Source organism: Dermacentor silvarum, chromosome 8, assembly GCF_013339745.2.
Source record: "Dermacentor silvarum isolate Dsil-2018 chromosome 8, BIME_Dsil_1.4, whole genome shotgun sequence".
Taxonomy (NCBI): domain Eukaryota; kingdom Metazoa; phylum Arthropoda; class Arachnida; order Ixodida; family Ixodidae; genus Dermacentor; species Dermacentor silvarum.
The window spans coordinates 172,199,238-172,213,246 of NC_051161.1; the positions used below are offsets into that span (position 1 = coordinate 172,199,238).

Sequence of the window (14,009 nt, forward strand, 5' to 3'; positions counted from 1 at the left end):
GATCGTGGGACTGCACATTAGCAAAGTTGGGGGTGCATTCGTTACGTGAGTAAATATGGTACACACAGAACACGAAAAGAAAAAGAACATAAGAATATAAACAACGAACATCTCATAAGTGGAGCAGGATCAGTAACCTTTCAAAATACAAGGCATTGTAAATACGCATTAATGTAATGCATGGTAATGAAAAAAAATCTTTCAAGCGTACAAAAGAAAGCACAAGAAAGTGAAACACAAATTCAATTGGAATGTAGTATGCATGCATTATGGGAGGTGAAATGATGGAAGGAAAAAGAGTAAAAGTAATTAAATAAATAAATATGATCCATGTTCCAGTCTTTCTTTTAAGCTAATTTTGCTCTGTGTTTCTCTGACTTCAAACAAGGCTCAGCCCATGTCACCTTGCGCAGCCTCATTTTGGTTTTGCCGTGGTCTTCCAAAGCCAACCGGCCTACCGATTAACTTTCAGCCCTGCACAGAATGGCATTTGCGAGCGCTAGCGCTAGCACCATTACTCCTTTTCAGATTCCACGCACCACCTCATACTTATTGTGGCCCCACACTGCTCGTATGTTTTATTATTGCTGCATTCTGCTTCCCCTTTATTGTCAGAGTATTTTGGTGTGGGTGCTTGAGTGAGTCTTTCCTTCGTTTATGTATACGCCGAGGTACTTATATTGCTTGACTATGGGTATGACTTGCTGTTGAATTGACACCACGTGATTACTTTTCTCTTCAGTCGCAGCTATAGCAAACTCTGTGAGAGAGGTGCCGAACTTGAAGTTGAGCAGACACGACAGTGTGGCCAGTTGTCGCTTGCACTGGTGGTGCAAGGAACCAGGGTCGTTGATGGTTGCGGTGGTATCATGTGAAACGGCCTGTTGACTGTGTTGAGTTCACTTTTGCTCTTACGAATGAGTGGCACTCAGTGAGTGGTCCTGCAGAACATGCTGTCGCCCCTCTGGGAAAAAGGAATGGCACCTTGCTTGGGTGCAGGTGGCGTCTGTGGCTACTGGAGTTGCCAGCCACTGTCCAGCTGGGATCTGCCCTGGTGATGGGGGCTGAGCTCCTTGCTGCCTTGTGCTTGGCACGGCCGGCCACTGCCCTGGCCTCACAGTATAGTCCACCTCAGGGTGAGTGGAACCACTTTGTGCGGCTGTCTTGCACGATATGTCCAAAGGTCCTTGAAAACCCTTGAAAGTTGCGTTTTCAAGGCCTTGAAAGTCCTGGGATTTCTTTTCCATCCTTGAAAATCTTGGGGTTCTGACGGGACCCGATTGTGCGACTTGCATTTTATGGCGGTTGAGCGTGGTCCCGGCAAACCTCATTGCTTTCCGCTGCACCAGGACTGCGAAGTTAAACTTTCTGCATGACAAAAAGGCGAGAACGTGTCCGCCACGAAATTTTTTCTTTTTTTTCATCTGGCTTGCTTCGACTTAAGCCTTCTTGCTGGTCACAATGAGGCTAGAGGCTCTTGACTTTCTCGGAAAAAAGACAAGTTGCGTCAGCATGCTTATTTGTACCGAAAATGCAGTTACATGAATAGAACATTAACTTTAACAGTTGAATTTAGTAGTATTTCACTTTTTATTTTGGCTTCGACTTGAGGTGGATTTATTGGCAACCCACTAAAGAAAGGTAAAGCCTCATAGCCTGAGTGTTGTCTTTTGGCCACATTGTGCTTTGTTTATATCTGGTCCGAGCCCACTCCGGTGCCGGCGATGCTTTCTTTTTCTCACGTGTCGGTTGGGGTGCACGTAGTGATCGAGCGATCGTGCATGCAAGTGACAATGTTCAAAATAATGCCTGGGAAATGTAAGTTCCAAAGTGCTTGGCTGAGCAACGGCAATTATAAGCTTTTGGTTGCGCTAGACATAGGTCGGCGCACTCACTCATGAGTGCACTCACTCACACTCACTCGCACTCATTTCAAAGGCGTGAGTGAGAGTGCCAGTGAGTGTGAGTGCAGGTGAGTGCGAGTGTGCGTGAGTGCCAGTGAGTGTGAGTGCGAGTGAGTGCCGGTGAGTGGAGGTGAGTGCCAGTGAGTGTGAGTCGAGGCGAGAGCCAATGAGTGTGAGTGGAAGTGAGTGTGAACGTGGCGAGTCCCTGTGAGTGTGAGTGGAGATGAGTGTGAACGTGTGCTGTGTGAGTGGAGCTGAGTGTGAACGTGACTGAGTGCTGTGAGTGTGAACGTGGTGAGTGCTTAAACGATAAGCAGAGGTGATATCGGTTCACCTTGCTTGCGGAAAAATGGAGGCATGTTGTGTCTACAAGCTCACTCGCGATGATGACTTATCACGCTAGCAGATCGTGCACGCTAAGATAGAAGCCACTCACTAAGGTCGTAATAATCCAAGGATCAGGCATGAGTGAGACAATGTATAATGAGATGAGCGGATATATTATATTGCAGTAGCAATTATATGGACACTCCAAGCGAACTTCTGCCGTGGTCGTGGACGTCGTTGTGAGGTTCCGTATAAAGTCCAAACACGGTAAAATCGTCGCAGCGTGCCGGCGGTACGCTGCGTGTGCGAGTTGCAAGCGTGCGAGGGTCAACCGACACTTGCTGCTCAATCTCGCGCGTGCGAGGGAAAAGGCGGGGTGGAAGCGTGCTGCTTGTGATGCGCGTCTGGCATTGGGGGGGGGGGGGGTTCGTCTTGCTGCGGCGGCGGCCGCGTGGGTGCCGTATCTTGAAAGCGATCTGCGACGTGGAAAAAGGGAGCCCGCGCGCGCCTCCTCTTCAAAGCGATTTGCGACGTGAACAATGTTCAACTAGAGCTGGCAACTTCGTATGCGCCGTGTTTTCGACGTTTGGTTCGCTTTGAAGCGAGAGGCGGCACGAAGGTCAATTTGCTCGCAGCTATAGCTGCGCCTCCTTACTCCAGCGTTCTGACAGCGAGTTTCCGCGGTCATCGAGCGAGATGCGTTCATGTTTACCTGTTCGCGTGTGACACCGTGCTTGTCTATTTAGTTAGTAGGCGAATGTTTACAAGTTTATACGGCCCATTAAACTACTATCCTTGCTTCGTATAGCTCTCTACTAATTTGCTATCGCAATCGAAGCTTCGCCTTTCGGGCGAAACTGCTACATTTTCTTTAATACACCAGGGAATATGTATGAGCAGGAGCACTGATGGCAGACATATCCAAATCATGACCGGCAAATGTTGCCATGACTAGCCTGAGTGAAGACGCTTAATACCATGTGATTTCCTACAGCTTCGCTCGTCATCTGCCTTCAGAAGGTGGAATGGCTCCTCATTTTCTTCCTGCTTACATGTACATGTACAGGCTCCTTATATAAACAGGCAGAGCGGAAGAGAGACTAGCCAAGTTAGCACAGAGTAACAGACATGCACGCTCACATACATGGAGAAAAAGCGAAGATGCAATGATAGATACTGCTTTGTGTTAAGTGGTTGACTAAGTGTACGGACAGTCAATCTCTCCCTCTATTTCCCGCTCTCCTGGCTCAATCCGACCGAAGGGGAGCTTAGCGAGCATGGGCGGTAAGCATGCAGACGTCTAATGTGAATGACAGAGATGGACAGAAAGAGCTTGGGGCTGACGTCAATGTTTATGTCACCATGAATTGAAACGAAAACTTTAGTCGTGCTAGTTTTGCTCTACTTTGCAGTGTTAATAAACCAGCCCTGTTTAATAATTTAGTCAATGAATCCGTTAATTTGTATTTATTAAAACATAACCTTATTGCCTTCCTCTGCACCCCTTCCATTCTTGCAATGAGTTCTTTTGTGTACGGAAACCAAACAATATTGGCGTGCTCCAGCACTGTTCGAACAAGCATTTTGTAAGCCAGCAAATTTTATCTGGGGGCGCAAGACGAAGGTGTCTTCACAGAAAGAAGAGTCGCTTTGGTGCTCAGCATGTACACTGATTTCACTTGAGGTTATTTTGTTAACATGGCTTTCCCATCGGAGAGCATATGTTAAAGTGACACCTAAATATTTACGCTGAAATGCACAAGTGAGAGGTGTGTCATTAATAATGTAAGTAAACTCAGATATTTGTTTCTTTCTTACTGTTAGCATTACCGATTTTTTGGCATTTAGAGTCATCTGTCACTCCTGACACCAAGAAAAGGCAGAATTTTGTGTATGGTGATTATCACTGTGATTAATTTCACGGTACGAAATACAATACTCAGCGAATAGACGGATGTTACCATGTAATTGGGAAGGCAAATCTTTTATGTATATTAAAAATAAACCTGGGTCCAGAACACTGTCTTGGCGCACTCCCGATGAAACAGGTGCTAAATTGGAAGCTTCGTTATGAATATACACGAATTGTGAGTGGTATAGATTGGCACAGTGACTCATGAGTGCACTCACTCACACTCGCACTCATTTCAAAGGGGTGAGTGTGAGTGAGTGCCAGTGAGTGTGAGTGGAGGTGAGTGCGAGTGAGTGCCAGTGAATTTGAGTGGAAGTGAGTGCCAGTGAGTGTGAGTGCAGGTGAGTGCGAGTGAGTGCCAGTGAGTGTGAGTATAAGTGAGTGTGAGTGCAGGTGAGTACCAGTGAGTGTGAGTGCAGGTGAGTGCGAGTAAGTGCCAGTGAGTGTGAGTGCAGGTGAGTGCGAGTAAGTGCCAGTGAGTGTGAGTGCAGGTGAGTGCGAGTAAGTGCCAGTGAGTGTGAGTGCAGGTGAGTGCGAGTGCAGGTGAGTACCAGTGAGTGTGAGTGCAGGTGAGTGCGAGTAAGTGCCAGTGAGTGTGAGTGCAGGTGAGTGCGAGTGAGTGCCAGTGAATGTGAGTATAAGTGAGTGCGAGTGCAGGTGAGTACCAGTGAGTGTGAGTGCAGGTGAGTGTGAGTAAGTGCCAGTGAGTGTGAGTGCAGGTGAGTGAGAGTGAGTGCCAGTGATTGTGAGTGCAGGTGAGTGCGAGTGCGAGTGAGTGCAGGTGAGTGCGAGTGAGTGCCTGTGAGTGTGAGTGGAGATGAGTGTGAGTGCGAGTGAGTGTCGGTGAGTGTGAGTGGAGGTGAGTGCAAGTGAGTGCTGTGAGTGTGACTGGAGGTGAGTGTGAACGTGAGTGAGTGCGGGGCCTGGAAAAAAATTATGGTGAGTGAGTGAGTGTTCTCCCACACTGCCGACCTATGGCGCTAGATACATCAGACCCCCACCGCGCAAGATGCACCTCCTGCTGAAGATGTTTGACGTCGCCTTTATGGGTGAATCTGCTCAACTCTCGCTATCACGAGGAAAAGGGCAGTTTTTACTAGGTGGAAAGAAATATTTTTTTGCCGGCTAGATACTAATGGCTTATTTACATTATTTGGTATCAAATGTGCCTAAAAGAATTTTCTATTCAATATCATAAGTGTTGCATATATATTTATTACACAAGTTAATGAAAAAAAATGTTTATAATGTAAAAGTTTATACAGTGAAGATATCGTTTTGCTTGAAAAACGAGCACAACTTTAGAAATAATGAGAGTGAAAAAATTTCAAGATATACATTTTGTAGCTTATTAGTCATAAAAGGTGATACAAGTTTCAGAAAGTATTTTCGAAAACATATCTTTCAACAAAAAAAGAAGTTTAGCGTGGGTGTGTGGCGTGCCATTCTCCAAAGCAAACTCTCGTCGTGATGAAACACAGATACACACCGCATAACTCACAAAAAACTGCCGTCTTCATTTGTGTGGTTTTTTTTTCGTAGCAGAGCTTGCAGTTACAGCGCTTTTCTTGCACTTGGCGCTTGTGCTGCGACTTCTTTGGAGGAGGTGGAGGGTGAGCATGTCTGTCGTTCATCCCAAAAATCTGGTTCACCAGCTCAATACGGAATGCAAGCTGGGTAAAGCCAGTCTTTCTGGAGAGCTCCTCTATCTCAGGATGATGTTGCTGTGGAAAATGATAAAGCTGTTGATGACAGCAATGTCAATGCAGTGGAAGAACAGTGTCTTCCACCACTTGTCAACACTAAGCATGCCCTGTCTTGAGCGGCTTCCTGATGGGTATCTTTGTCCATCGGTCTCCTCTCTTCACTTTTCGCATTGCAGTGACATGTGTGCTGTTCTCATCATGTTTACAGCGCACTTGTCTTTCTACTGCAAGTACAGCACATCACAGCACCGCAGCCAGTGAATGTCCCCTCGAGTGGCTCTTTTCTCCCAAGTGGTGTCTTTCAACTTGCAGGAAAATCCGTGATGATCGTTGCGTGTTGTTCCGCAACGAAGAGTTTTCCTTTCAAGATGTTCAAAGAGGGAGGTTGACGTTGTCAAGGTAGATGATGTAGCCTTGATCGAAATATGCCTCTCACAGGTTGGTCACACCGTCATAAACCACTCCCTTGATGCAGGGTGTTTCTCGTTTCCCGGTGTAAACATTGGACAGTTTAGCCGGTACTTGAGTCAGTGAAGACCCACAGCTTATATGACCCTCTTGTCACGCATATACTGCCAAATTCCCGATCGTCCTTTTTGCTTTAACCATTCGTTCGTCCATGCACACACAAATTTCGGTATGGCTGAAAAAGCTGACGGGACATGTCGTCAATTATATGCTGCAGTAGGTGTGTGATCCTGTGCAGCTTGCCATCGCGTATGGGGTCAGTCTTTTCCGGGTCCGTGACACTGTCAAGAGCAAGGAACGAAAAAAATACAGTCGTGGGCATAATCTTTGGAGGAATGAGGCCCGAAAATAACTCTGAGGTATTCCAGTATAGATGGAGGCGTGGCAGCTCCACAATTCCCATGTAGATCCTATGCACGGCATCACTTCATCGGGACCGAAATTTTTTCATGAGCTGTTCTTTTCTGCATATGTTTGCCTCTACAAAATGTGCATCCACACATATTTGTTTGTGTTTTAGAAGATCACGTTGATCAGCTCTGCGGTGAAAAAGAGTTCGAAGAAATCGACAGTCCGCACGAAGCGCTGTGTGTCACTCTGGAGCGTGCCGCCAACTTCGACCCCCAGGTTTCGTCTTGCAAAAAACTGTATGCGCTTTACAGCTGCTGGCAAGGAATTGTGGCTGTATGATGTTGAGACCCTGAAAATGAATGATATACCTGTGAGTTCATTAGTAATCGAAATGTGTGCTGCACATACAGCCGACGCTCACCTGCTATAGTTTCAGGCTTGGTGCATCTTCGTCATCGGTGCTGATGTCTCCACAGGCTGCTGATTTCATCAGGAAAGCCTTCTCTACTGCATAGAGAAATGAGACAGCGAATGATAGCTTCGGATGTGACTAAAGGCATGAACTTCAGGCCACTTGGAATGATAGTCGACAATGACTAAAGCAAAACTGTGTATACTTTAGAGCACGATCAATAGGACCTATTATGTCTATGGCTAATTTTTCCCGAGGTTGAAGAGGTCATCTCACAGGTTGAAGGGGAGCAGAAGAAGATTTTGCAGATTTATCTGCTTGTTGACAAACAAAGCAGTTTCTTACAAGGTCCTCAACCTGTCTATTCATGCGAGGCCACCAGTATATTCCTCTCAGTCTGAGTTTTGTTTTGGTAATGCCCCAATGAAACTCATGCACAAAGGACAGGAGTTTCTGACGCAAGGAAGCTGGAGGAATAATACGCTCTCCTCGGAGAAGAAGACTATCCACGTAGGATAATTCGGACTGTAAGGATGCATATGCCTGTAATTCTGGTGGCAGATCGGTAGCATTCCTCTATCCATTTACTATCCTGTCTCTTAAAGCTTGACAGATTGGATTCGGGTGATTCCACGAGAGATCAACACGGGTCCGAAAATTCATATTTTAGATTTCATTCAATATTTTATATTTTGTGGGCATATCACTCGGTAGTACGAAAGTGAACTTGCATTCTTTGAGAAATCGATACTTTAGAAGAAAAAAAATATCGAAATTCTTCAAGTTGCAGGCTCCATTTACATGCACCGGGCATTCTCGCAATTTCACACCAATGTGAAATACAAAATATTATGGCTACAAAGAATGCATTTTCTTGTGTAAAACGTATACGTAAAGAAGAGTCAGCAAGCGTTGTTTGAGGCTTCTGTGCAAAACGGAAGTGTTTTAGAAAAAATTCTTAATTTGCTACACTTTTCGAAATTTGCTATATTTACGAATTTTTATCTACTAAACTAATGAATTTAGCCTTTTGAAATTTGGTGGGTTATGAGACCTTAACCTGTTTAACGATTGTGCTGAATATTGTTGCTGTAGCACAAATTTCCATTTTTACAGTTTGCCTCAAATGTGAAGTTTTGACGAAAATGAACACTATTTAAAAATCAAAATAAAAAAAACAACATCCTTAATTTTTCTCAAAATTTCGTAAACAGCTGTCCACAGAAACGGGAAAAAGAAAATTAAAAAACATCTTGCATTATTTTGTTTTTAATGACAGTATATGTGGTAGAAATGAGAGCTTCGCCGGGATGCAGCAAGGTGCTAAGAAATAGGGACATCGGGGTAAAAAGAACGTCCATTAGCCTCTGACTTGCCTAAACTTGGCCACGATTGCGACACAAGGGTAATTTTACCCTTATGGTCAATACTTATGCATAAAATACCGTTTAGTACAATACTCATTTTCTTGAATGTGAGTAAAGATACGTCAAGAGAGCAACCTTTACATGGCTCATTTTATTTAGCAAGTGTGCATAGCTTGCAGTGCAGATAATTGCAGAGTTAACGGTGAACTCCCTGTGCATGTACACAAATAACAAAATGTACGGCAGGTAAAATTCTCTAAAACTTTCGTACTCGTCATGGCTCCGTCAGAAACGTCATTATACAGTATAACCTAAGGCACGGTGATGGGGGGGGATGGTGTTGGTTAGGGCTTATTTAGCTGGCAGATAGTGTGCCAGCGGTTGCTCTCTTCTACCGCCTCTTTAAAAAGGGGGTTGAACAGGTGGAAAGAGGCGCGACACTTCCTCTCTCCGAAACTTATGTGTTTTGGGAAACATTACCTGTTCCGCACACTCTTATGGCGAATTCCATTGGGAGAACAGGAGCAGTGCGCCGCGCAGTGCGGAGTCGGGTGACAGCGCAGTGAGAGCAGGGACACTCGACCCGCCACTGGAATACGGCGTGCATTTGGAGAGCAGGTGGGAGGGGGACGTATAAGGAGAAATGTACTATGTGACTAAAGCAATCGACGTCCCACCGTTCTCGGCAGGAGAGCGGCAAAACACGCGGGATCGTCTTGTAATCTGTCGGGCGTAACTGTCACCGTTTGCGGCCTCGTACTACATACTTTTGTGCAGCGCCGACGCATCCCACATCGTTTCCGCCTGCGAAGATCATCTGAAACTGCAACTTGAACCTGAAGTTGAGATCCAGCAGCTTTCGCTGCTGTAACCGTCGAGCGTCTCAAGCACTTCAGCAAGGCGATGACGTTCTGCTGCCGCTGTGCCCCGCGCATCCAACGAGGAGCAAGGCGGACTAGAAATGCCAGGATCTGTCGCTAAATCGCTACGAAGCTCGCTCGTATCACCGACGTCAAAATCCGCGGTGCCAAAAACCAACTACGCTTGGCTGCCGCCATTGCCGCCGTGCGCGCCGGCTGAAGCAAAATAAAAAGAAATGAGGAGGATATGACGGTTTAAGTCACGTGACTTCCTCCGTACTCCGCTTTTCAGGCGAGAGCAGTCCGGACTGCTCCCGGCTGCTCTCGGCGCAGCGAAACTGCTCTTGTTCTACCACTGGATGATGGCTCTCCCACTCCTGTTCGACCATTGAAACACGTCGCCTCTGGAACGAGCACTTTCAGCGTGCTTTTGAGTGCTCCTGTTCTCCCAATGGAATTCGCCATTAAGGATATTGGTCTACTGTGCGAAGCCTCAAGCAGAGCGTTTCTGTTTTTATTGAAGTATTGGCAGGCACAGATGAACTGTTCTGAGTTAACAGGGAGGGGGGGAGGGGGTTTTCGCGGAACTAGTTCTTACTCTATGAAACAGCATATAGCTTCTGCGTGACAGATTCCTTAAACCAGTCCTGGATGGTGAGGTGATATTCAAAGTGCTAAAACCACTGCTGGATGGTGAGGTGATATTCAAAGTGCTGAGAAGTCTTTATATAAGGGGTGATTCATTGGCACTCTTAATTTAATCTGCTGCATCATTGCCTGCAAGTCCAACATGTGGAGGTATCCACTGAAACTTGACAATGAAATGCCTATTGCTGAGCTCCTTAGCTAACATCAATTACTGTCGGCCGAACTTGCTGCCATACAATGCACGGGATAATTGTTGGAGCACCGCTGACAAATCCGAAAGGATGATAGCGTGCTGAAAACGCGTCCTCAGTTTATGAAGTGTTGCAGTAATGGCGGCTCTTTCCACATTTTCAATAAGACCAACTGATCCAGAGGGCCAGATCACGCAGATCTAATGAAGCGAATCTAATAAAGCTTGCACTTAAGAGGAAGCTTTCGCTCGGGCCCAACTCCAATGCCGCCTATTGAAATACATGTAAAACGCAGAAATGGTTTATTGGTCCCACTGGGCCGATTTTACTTAAATTTGTTGCACATGAGAGAGAAAGATAAATTCTAGTGACTGTCGGACACAAAATGTCGATTTCTGGCCTGCATTATTTAACTAGAATTTTCAAGCATTGATAAGTTTGAAAAAAATAGAAGCACGAAGTTTACAAATTCGTAGCTCTGCACCTATATAAAAGATATCGCAGACCTGTGAACGGCATCTATTAGAGCATTCAAAGCAGACAAACTTGATATGCCAATTTATTTCTTACGTGAATTTGTTACATTGTTTACAAGGATTTTGCACAAGTTCTACACACAAAATAGTAGTCTATTTTAAAGCCATGTAGAATATAGCAATTTTGTACACTTAAGATTTACTATTCGGTGTAGTTTACAAGATTGTGATATCATGTTTCATTGCTAAGTTAGAGTTGTAAATTTGATAGTTTCGTTTTCTGAAGCTCTGCTATTTTGTCAATTTTATAAACAGTTGACGACTTAAATAAAAAAAAACGCAACCAACAGCTACTAGAGTTTCACTTTTCTTTTAACTGCAACAAACGTCATCAAATGTGGTGCAGTGGTTGCAGAGAAAAAGGAACTCTCATTTTACATGTATTTACATAGGAGCACCCAAGCTAAAGCTTCCTCTTAAGGCGGCGGCCACACCGGGAGCAACTTCAACGTATTCCGCTCTACCACCTGTTTGCCACCGCCTCCCACGAACCCACTCCCCATTCTTTTACACTCTACCAACTCGTTCAAAAGCGACTATTTTTAGAAGAGCATCATCTGAAAGCACTAACAAAATATGGGCGCGAATGATGGCCCAGTAGCACAATTTACGTCAGAAAGTTAGGCATTCGAGAACTGCGTGCTTGCAATCATAATACTAGTTTACCAAACCTGCCCTTGTGTCGCAATCATAGCCAAGTTTAGGCAAGTCAGAGGCTAATGGACGTTCTTTTACCCCAATGTCCCTATTTCTTTGCTCCTTGCTGCGTCCCGGCGAAGCTCTCATTTCTACCACATCTATTGTCATTAAAAACAAAATAATGCAAGATGTTTTTTAATGTTCTTTTTCCAGTGTCTGTGGACAGCTGTTTACGAAATTTTGAGAAAAATTAACGATGTTGTTTTTTTTTATTTTGATTTTTAAATAGTGTTCATTTTCATCAAAACTTCACATTTGAGGCAAACTGTAAAAATGGAAATTTGTGCTACAGCAACAATATTCAGCACAATCGTTAAACAGGTTAAGGTCTCATAGCCCGCCAAATTTCAAAAGACTACATTCATTAGTTTAGTAGATAAAAATTTGTAAATATAGCAAATTTCGAAAAGTGTAGCAAATTAAGAATTTTTTCTAAAACACTTCCGTTATGCACAGAAGGCTCAAACAACACTTGCTGACTCTTCTTTACGTGTACGTTTTACACAAGAAAATGCATTCTTTGTAGCCGTAATATTTGACATTGTTGTGAATTTGCGAGAATGCCCGGTGGCATGTAAATGGAGCCTGCAACTTGAAGAATTTCGATATTTTTTTTCTTCTAAAGTATCCATTTCTCAAAGAATGCAAGTTCACTTTCGTACTACCGAGTGATATGCCCACAAAATATAAAATATTGAATGAAATCTAAAATATGAATTTTTGGACCCGTGTTGATCTCTCGTGAATTACCCATTAGCTAGTGTAGCTTGTGGGGATACGTTCTGTGTGAGGCTAGGGCTGAAGGCAAGCTCCGGATCTAGCCACACACAGTCGTTTCATCATACTCCCCAATCGCAGTCGCAGCTACGTAGAGTTAGGGCGAATAAGGCAACGAGCGAGTCAACTCAACATTTACTGCTGCGTGCAATAAGGCACACTTGCAGAAGGAAGTGCACTCTGTAATAAGTAATAAATAGGCTTGCCTCGTTGCGTGTGATAGTCACGCAAGCGAGGTCACTCACGGGTTACAGGAGGTATAATTCGTTCCGGAAGGTTTGAGGTAGGGGCGCCAGAGAAAGTGCGTTTTCCCCGGTGGTGCTCTTTTATGTCTTTTTACCTTTCTGGAAGAGAATCGCCTCCTTGCTTGTCGGATACCCTCCCTTTCCCCACGAGGGTGCGCGCGTCGCGAGAGGTGAGCGAGAACCGGGAGAGGGCAAAGTGCCTCTCTGTCATGTCTACGCCGGCTCCCGATGTGTCTGCAACGTGCGCCCACGACGACGAGAGTATGTAGGAGAAGATGGGTGCGTGTGCTCCCCACATCCTCCTCCCCTTAAGAAGCCCCCGTACGTTGAGGCTGGCACCTGGGTATGCCCGATGGGTTTGGGGCACCTGTTTGCCTAAGTTGCCACCAAGGTTGGCGACCAAGGAAGCATTGCAGATGCCGGCTTGAGCGTCGGGCTGGCGGACACTTGATGCCTACTTAGGGGCGGCTGATCAGCTGCACTGCTCGGGCTTGCGAGGCAGGATCGTAGTCAGGGCTCGAAGGTGGCTCTCAGTGCGCGCCCCAGGTGTTGTCTGCGCTAGAGGGGCGGTCGCCTGCCATCCTTCGACTAGCGGTTTGTGTGGCTGCAAGGCAGGCGTAGCACCGTCAGCGCTGCAAGGGCATCAGTTGTGCCCGCGAGCACTGCAGGCAGTTCGCACGGCTGTGTCTCGTCTTGCTCTGCTCCCGGAAATTGTATTAGTCAACTGCACGGAGCGACACTGTGATCAGCAGCATAGTTGGCCGGATATGGGAACACTGGCAACGCCCGTTACGAAGGGAATGGCCGTACGCATCATCATCAATTCGATTCATGACACAAAATAGTCACCGCACTGGCCCTCGCAGCAGTCTTTGGTCAATTTGCACACCGCGTACCCGTGCGTTGAACGTTCACGCCACATTTCCGTCGTGGCTGTGTGGGTACTTGTAGATTGGAGCAACGACTCGACGCTCCTCTGTCACTAGGCGTCCGCTTCCCAGGCAGGAACTACCAAGGTGCCAGCACGGCACGGCTGTGTGCTCACGCGATGTGCAACGCCACTCGGACACCATGTATTTATTGTAAAGAACTCAACGGAGACGGATGAAGCCGTTCCTTCATTTTATTGAACTTCTTATTTCTCTTCACTTCTCCTCCGGTATTTGCGCCACTTTGTCTTCGTCTTAACGGCACTCCACATTCTCTGGGGCCTCTGACTACATCCCTCCTGAGATGGTACGGGACGATGTTCCCAACGGAGCTAACTTCAATCGTCTTCGCCGGAGTCTCGTAGTACACCGACTGGAGGATTCCTTGCTGGCTTGCCGTTTTGGTGACCATGTATGAACCACCAAATTTGCACGTGGGGCCACTGAGTCCTTTCTTGACGAGTACAGTATAGACCACTTATAACGTAACCGCTTTTAGTGCAGGACCGGATATAGTGCGGTCTTTTCAGACTCTAGTTAATTTTCCGATAGCACTCCATATATACACGTATCGCTTATAGTGCAGTTGCGGGAAACGAAATGGGAGTACGGAAGTCAGCGGAGGCGGCGAACGCTCCCTTTGAACAGGCGCCCCAAGGAGTGCTCGAGGAAGAAAG

At 45.9% G+C, this 14,009-nt stretch overlaps 1 protein-coding gene across 1 annotated transcript in view; it reads left to right on the forward strand.

Moving 5' to 3' along the window:
- Positions 1-14,009, forward strand: part of LOC119461848 (serine-protein kinase ATM) — a 754,892-nt gene that overhangs the window by 108,425 nt on the left and 632,458 nt on the right. The window contains exon 13 of the mRNA XM_037723219.2: positions 1,000-1,136. Within this exon, the coding sequence (XP_037579147.2) occupies positions 1,000-1,136 (137 nt within the window). The remainder of the gene's footprint in view (positions 1-999; positions 1,137-14,009) is intronic.